This window comes from Solea senegalensis, linkage group LG11 (genome assembly GCF_019176455.1).
Source record: "Solea senegalensis isolate Sse05_10M linkage group LG11, IFAPA_SoseM_1, whole genome shotgun sequence".
Lineage (NCBI taxonomy): Eukaryota > Metazoa > Chordata > Actinopteri > Pleuronectiformes > Soleidae > Solea > Solea senegalensis.
This window is the reverse complement of record NC_058031.1, coordinates 24,175,073-24,181,544: the sequence shown is the minus strand read 5'-3', so window position 1 is coordinate 24,181,544 and position 6,472 is coordinate 24,175,073. Positions and strand designations below refer to the sequence as shown.

Sequence of the window (6,472 nt, the reverse complement as noted above, 5' to 3'; positions counted from 1 at the left end):
CAGCGTCATGTGAACTTTGTCGCATCCACAGGCCAAGACAACAAGCTGAGCCGCTGATGATGCATCCAGTGCCCCACAGACCCTACTACAAGGTTGGCACTGACCTGTTTGACTGTGATGGTAAGAGTTACATAGTGGTCACTGACTATTTCTATCTAACTATCCTGAAGTTGGAGCGCTGCAGTCGACATCAAGCAAAGCAGTCATCAGCTACCTCAAGACTGTCTTCGCTAGACATGGTGTCCCATGCGAACTGTTCTCAGATAATGGGCCCCAGTTTTCTAGCTGCGAGTTTGCTGCCTTTGCCAAAGAATGGGGGTTTCAACACTCTACATCGAGTCCAACCTATCCAAAGTCGAACGGCTTGGCAGAAAGCTCTGTAAAGACCGTAAAAACAATGATGAAAAAAGCAGAGGACAGAGATGACTTTCAGACAAGTTTACTGATTTACCGGAGTACACCTTTACAGAATGGACTGTCACCAGCCCAAATGCTGATGGGTAGGCGCATTCGCTCCAACCTACCAGTAAATGAGGACCTGCTGACGCCGAAAAATGCGCACAAAGTCAGAAACGCAAGGGAGGAACAAAAACAGCTGCATGACAAAAACAGCTGCATGACAGAACGGCTAAACACCTGCCTATGCTGAAGCCAGGAGACGTGGTGCGACTCAGAGACATCTCTACTGGCGCATGGAGACAAAAAGGACAGGTGGAGGAGGAAGTTGCCCCACGATCCTACAGGATCCAGACAGAGAGTGGATTGTCTCTGAGAAGAAACCACACGGATCTTCAACTACAGTTGACTGAAAAGGACACTACAGCTAAGGAGATGGTTCAGCAGGACACGGCTGAATCTACAGAGTCAACTAACAGTGGGACTGACCACACTGACTGTAGTCGAACAGCAGTGTCTGCGTCGCCAGCTGTTGAAAGACTGTCCAGACCTGTAAGACATGTTCAGCCACCTAAGAGGCTGATCGAGAGTTGCTAAGGACTCTTGTTTACAAGTTGTTGTTAATGTTAATGTAAAAAAAAAAAATGTTGACATGATTCTAGGTGTGTTATGATGCTTAGAAAGTTTGCACTTTATTATTTTTCTATTGCAGAAAAAGTGTTTAAACAGAAAAGTTGTTTACAAGTAAAGTTACGATGCTGATTGAAGTTAATGATAAATGCCAAGGTGAAGAAAAAGCATGGCTTTGTTTTAAGGGGTAAATATCATTTATTTTATAGGGGGAAAGATGTGATGTTATGAGTATAGTAACATGAGAACTACATTACCCAGGATGCCACAGCAGTGAGGAGCTTGCGAGATAGCCCCGCGGGTAAGCCAGTGCGATATAGCCATGCAGGTAGCACATGAATGTATACAAAGTAATAAAGTAACAAGTTAATAGTAAAAGACCCGATGTCACGCCTCGTCTGCTTATTGAAGTAAAAGCAAAACAACACACTGAGCATTCATCAACTGCCACGAAAAGAGGGCGCTGTTGAGCCACTAAACTCCCAAAAATACATTTCCAATACACAGCAAGTGGAATCTCATATATAATTGGTTACATAATGACAGACCCAAAATGTATGTGTATATAAATATGTGTATATATATATATATATATATATATATATATATATGTATATATATATATATATATATATATATATATACATGTAAGTACATATACACCTTTCATCACCTGTGATCTAATACTACATTTCATTTTATCCAGATTTCTAAAATAATGACGCGAGCTCAGACTCCTCCCCTCTCCTCCCCCGCCCTCTCTCTCTCCTCCTCTCAGCAGCAGCAGCAGAGGCAGCAGCGTCAGTGTCAGTATCGTCACCATCATCTTCAGGATGGACGTCGTAAATCAGGTAAGAACTCGAACATCATCTTGTTCTTTCGTCGGTTCTGGTTCGAACGTCTGTGCAGTTGCCTCATGCTCGTGCTCGCGCTCGGGTGTGTTTGTGTCGTGTACCGGGGCGGCCCACCGGGGTTTGTGTTGTCTCTCGGTGAGGATTCTCTACGTGTGTGCGCGCGTGCGCGCGCGCGAGGCCGCAGCAGGAGGAAATAAAATCAGACCGAATTCACGTGATTCACGAAGATGAAGACGTGACAGAATCAGCTGTTTGAGCCATCAGTGTGTGTGTGTGTGTGTGCGTGAGCGCGCGCGCGTGTGAAAGATGGCAGCCGGAGGAAGACGAAGATGATGAAGATGGCGATGATGATGAAGATGGTGATGATGATGAAGAAAACTAACAAAAATGCCTTAAATGAAAGATGTTTGATTATTGGTTAATTAATTAATTGATTGATTGGCTCCACCTCCCAGTCTGACAGGTAATCAGGTGGTTTACAGGTAACTGATCATCATGTCTGAACCTGAACTACCAACTTCTGACAGTCTGTAACTACACGTGTGTGTGTGTGTGTGTCTCTGTGTGTCCTCAGCTCGTGGCTCAGGGTCAGTTCCGGCTCCTGAAGCTTCCACTGGGATTCATCAAGGTTCTACAATGGGTGAGTCCAGAACATGATACGGATTCTGATCCAGATCAAACACCATCACCCAGTCACATGATCCGGATCAGCTAATCTTAAAAATATCACACATACACACACACACACACACACAGTGTGACCATCTGTTTACTGCGAGTGGGTGTGGCTTTAATAAATCTCTGCTCTGTGACGATGAAGATGACGAAGATGAAAACACTTGACTCTTTACAGTTCTCACTGATAATCAATCAATCACTTCTCTTTTTTTGTCTGACTGAATCTTCACCTGATCCACGTCTGTGTTGTGTGGCTCCTCCCCCTCTCCCTCCTGCAGTTCTTCTCCATCTTTGCGTTCTCCACGTGTGGCAGTTACTCTGGGATGTTCCGTGTGTCAGTGGAGTGTAAGAACAGAACGGACAGTGACCTCAGCATCGAGGTGGAGTTTGCATATCCGTTCAGGTGAGTTCTGGGTTCGTACTGTGGAATTCAATTCAGTCAATTAGTGAAATCTGCTGTGTCATCACTGTAGTTACGCTCTGAGTGAAAACATGGCTGCCAGCAGAGGAAACTGTAAAAATTAGACTTGAACTTATTGATGGAGGCAGCAGTGGATCAACAACTTCTGTGTGCTGTGATGTTAAAATCACTGATTTTCTCTGTGGGGTTTGGTGTGGGAGAGTGAGTGGTTTACAAGCTTCAGTTTCCTGTTGTAAAAGTCTGTCTGACAGTGAGATAAAGATGTGAACATGTGACGTAGATGCCGTAGACTTAAACTAACTACGCCATGCTAAGTGTTCATTTTGCTGTCAGTTGATTGGTCGATTCTCGTGTCAGACTTCACCAGGTTTACTTCGACGCTCCGACCTGTAAGAGCGGGGATAAGGAGCGTCTCTTCCTGGTCGGTGATTACTCATCCTCGGCCGAGTTCTTCGTCACCATCGGCGTCTTTGCCTTCCTTTACTCCATGGCGGCGATCAGCATCTACGTCTTCTTCTTTGACAAGTACAAGGAAAACAACAAGGGCCCGCTGATTGTGAGTCAGTCCACCAGGTGGCGCTGTGAGGACCAATGTGTGTGTGCGTGTCACTCACGCTCCTTGTGTTTCAGGATCTGGGCGTGACTGGCGTCTTCGCCTTCATGTGGCTGGTCAGTTCAGCGGCGTGGGCCAAAGGTCTGTCCGACGTGAAGACGGCGACGGATCCAGACGAAGTCATCACGCTGATCTCGGCCTGCAAATCAGAGGAGACCCGGTGTCGCGAAGTCCACGACCCGGTCATGTCTGGACTCAACACCTCTGTTGTAAGACACTGTTGCCGCGCTCCTGCAGCGCCATCTTCAGGTCAGTGACTGCAGGTTCGGTTTGACATCATTTCTTCTTCTTCAGGCGTTTGGCTTCATCAACCTGATTCTGTGGACGGGAAACCTCTGGTTCGTCTTTAAGGAGACGGGTATCATCGCTCCCTTCATGCGGGCTCCGCCCCCTCAGGACAAGCCTGCTGCACCAGAAGCCTACGCCCAGCAGGGGGCTTACGAACAAGACCCTTACGCCAGCAACCAGGGCGGATACCAGCCGGAGTACAACCAGCAGGGATACAACCAGGTACCTTACTGTCCATCAACTGTAGGGGGCGTGGCTAATGTCAACTGTGACTGGCAGAGAGAGAGAGAGAGAGGACAGGCAGAGAGAAAGAGAGACAGACAGAGAGAAAGGACAGAATTACAGAAGGCCAGACATTGACTGAAAATCTTAAATTCGAACTCATAACTATACTAAACTAAACTAATCAGATTACTCTTTACCCTTTACTCTGTAAACTAATCAGATTACTCTTTACTCTGTAATGTAATCAGATTACTCATTACTCTGTCAAGTAACATGTTACTCCACTCAGAGGACACTTGTCTCTGTGTCTCCTCCAGGACGCAGAGTATGGTCAGGGCTACGGCCAGCAGGGGGCGCCCACCTCCTTCTCCAACCAGATGTGAAGTGACAGGAAGCAGGTGAGGACAGTTCAGACCGGTCTGAACCAGAACGTCAGGTGTGAACGGGTTTCAGTCCACATGCAAGTCTGTTTGCCTGTGTTGCCATGGTTACAGTTCAACATGATGACGCGCAAACATTAAAGGGATAGTTTAATTGTTTTGTAGTATGAGGTCAGAGATGTCTGTGCTGTGAGCGCCCCCTGCTGCTGAGGACAGAGACTCACTCTCCCACACCAAAGTCCAGAGAGAAAATCAGTGATCGTAACATCACACACACAGGAGTTGTTGATCCACTGCTGTCTCCATCACTCAGTTCAAATGTCTTATTTTGTCACTTCAGTGTTTGAAATCCTTTGTTCAGATGGACCTCAGTGACACAAAGTGACCACACGAGGCAGCAGAGGTCCAGCAGCTCCTGTGTCCCCGCAAGCTGAAGTCACTGATTTTCTCTCTGGACTTTGGTGTCCACAGAGTGGTTTACAAATGTCCGTCTGTCTCACAGTGAGACAAAGTCGTGAACACATTCTTCAGGATATCGTCGATTTAAACTGCGAGTGAGTCTCTGTGTGTCAGGCTGGTTCTCAGCAGCAGGGGGCGCTCACAGCTCATGTCAGAACTGTTGATGAAGCTTTTGTCTGTTTCTCACTCAGGAAGCGTCGGAGTGAAGAGTGGGTCGCCTGCAACCTACCCACAATGCAACACTCCTGTCCATCTGCTGGGTGAGGGAGGGGAATTTAGATGTTGATTTGTAAATGATCAAAAATAGAAGTAACAACAACAACAACAACATGGCTGACAGGATGGTGTTAACTTCATATTACTCTGTGGACAGAATGTATGTTTGTGATGTATAGATATCACTTTGAACAGATATATATAATATAGGCTGAACAGTCTCTTCAACTCGTGGATCCGCCCCCCTGTCGTATGCCCCACCCCCTACATGAACCAGCCAGAGTCATATCAGCCAATCACAAAGCTGTTCAAACTGGGTTCACACTGATCAAACCAAACCAGATTCAGAACCAGATTGGAACCAAATGTAACCAGATTACAGTGTTCTCACTGACATCACGTCCCGGCTCTTTGTCTTGCTGCATGTAAATATCTGACACAGGAAGTGATGTCATACCAGACACGCAGTAGAAGCCAGTTTGTAGTGACTCTGGCTGGAAACTGGATCCAAAATGGCTCCGTGTTTGCACTCTGTGTGTGTGTGTGTGTGTGGAGACGCTGCAGAAACACAGACACGACCCTGAACGACTGTTCACGCTAAGTAGCTAAGTAGTGTTTATTTGTTGGTTCAGTTCATTCCTGGATTAAAAACAAGAACTGAAGTCTTTCCAGGAAGTGAGGAAAAAAACAACCTGACGTTAGCGGTACTACTGTTAGCTTAGCTGTGTCAAACGTCAGAGGACGTCATTAGCTAGCATTAGCTGGTGTTAGCATGGGTTAGCTGGCGTTAGCTCACTGGTGCTAACAGTGTTTCTGTCAGTGTCTGTTTTTATGACGTTTCTTCTTCTGCATGATGACGTGTACGTGTTTCCTGCTGCTGTTGATCATCAGTGTGATTCTACTTCCTGTTTACCTGTACAGGTGTGTGTGTGTGCGCGTGCATTACCTGTCCATCACTCTGTTTTCTCTCTCTCTCTCTCTCTCTCTCTCCCTCCCTTTTCTTTCTTCTTCTCCCTGTTCCTCCTGTTGTTCTTCTCTGTGGCGCCCCCATCTGCCTCTGTGATGTAACTTCCTGTGTGATGATGATGTTCTCCTCAGCATCAGTAACTATGACGATGGCTCTGACAGTGATGATGATGATGTATAATTGTGTGACTTGTGGCCCCGCCCCCTTCTTGTGGTATTCAGTGGAAAATTTCAATAAAAAGACAAACTGGTCTCTGATTCTGCTTGTTTATGATAAATGAGTGAACAACTGAATGAAGACTGAGAGTGAGTGAGTGAGTCTCTCTTATCTTCTTCTTCTCCTCCC

At 46.3% G+C, this 6,472-nt stretch overlaps 1 protein-coding gene across 3 annotated transcripts; it reads left to right on the top strand.

Moving 5' to 3' along the window:
- The first annotated feature begins 1,783 nt into the window (after positions 1 to 1,783).
- Positions 1,784 to 6,384, top strand: sypa (synaptophysin a). 3 transcript variants are annotated; one of them, XM_044039127.1, is made up of 9 exons: positions 1,796 to 1,877; positions 2,455 to 2,520; positions 2,837 to 2,961; positions 3,337 to 3,535; positions 3,610 to 3,801; positions 3,887 to 4,102; positions 4,423 to 4,503; positions 5,136 to 5,709; positions 6,082 to 6,384. In XM_044039127.1, exons 1-7 carry the CDS (start codon positions 1,860 to 1,862, stop codon positions 4,486 to 4,488), a joined length of 882 nt encoding a protein of 293 aa, XP_043895062.1. In that variant the 5' UTR covers positions 1,796 to 1,859; the 3' UTR covers positions 4,489 to 4,503; positions 5,136 to 5,709; positions 6,082 to 6,384. The 3 variants fall into 3 exon arrangements, with proteins under 3 accessions (XP_043895064.1, XP_043895062.1, XP_043895063.1); XM_044039129.1 differs by having other exon boundaries at positions 1,784 to 1,877; positions 5,136 to 6,384; XM_044039128.1 differs by lacking the exon at positions 4,423 to 4,503 and having other exon boundaries at positions 5,136 to 6,384.
- The last annotated feature ends 88 nt before the right edge of the window (positions 6,385 to 6,472 follow it).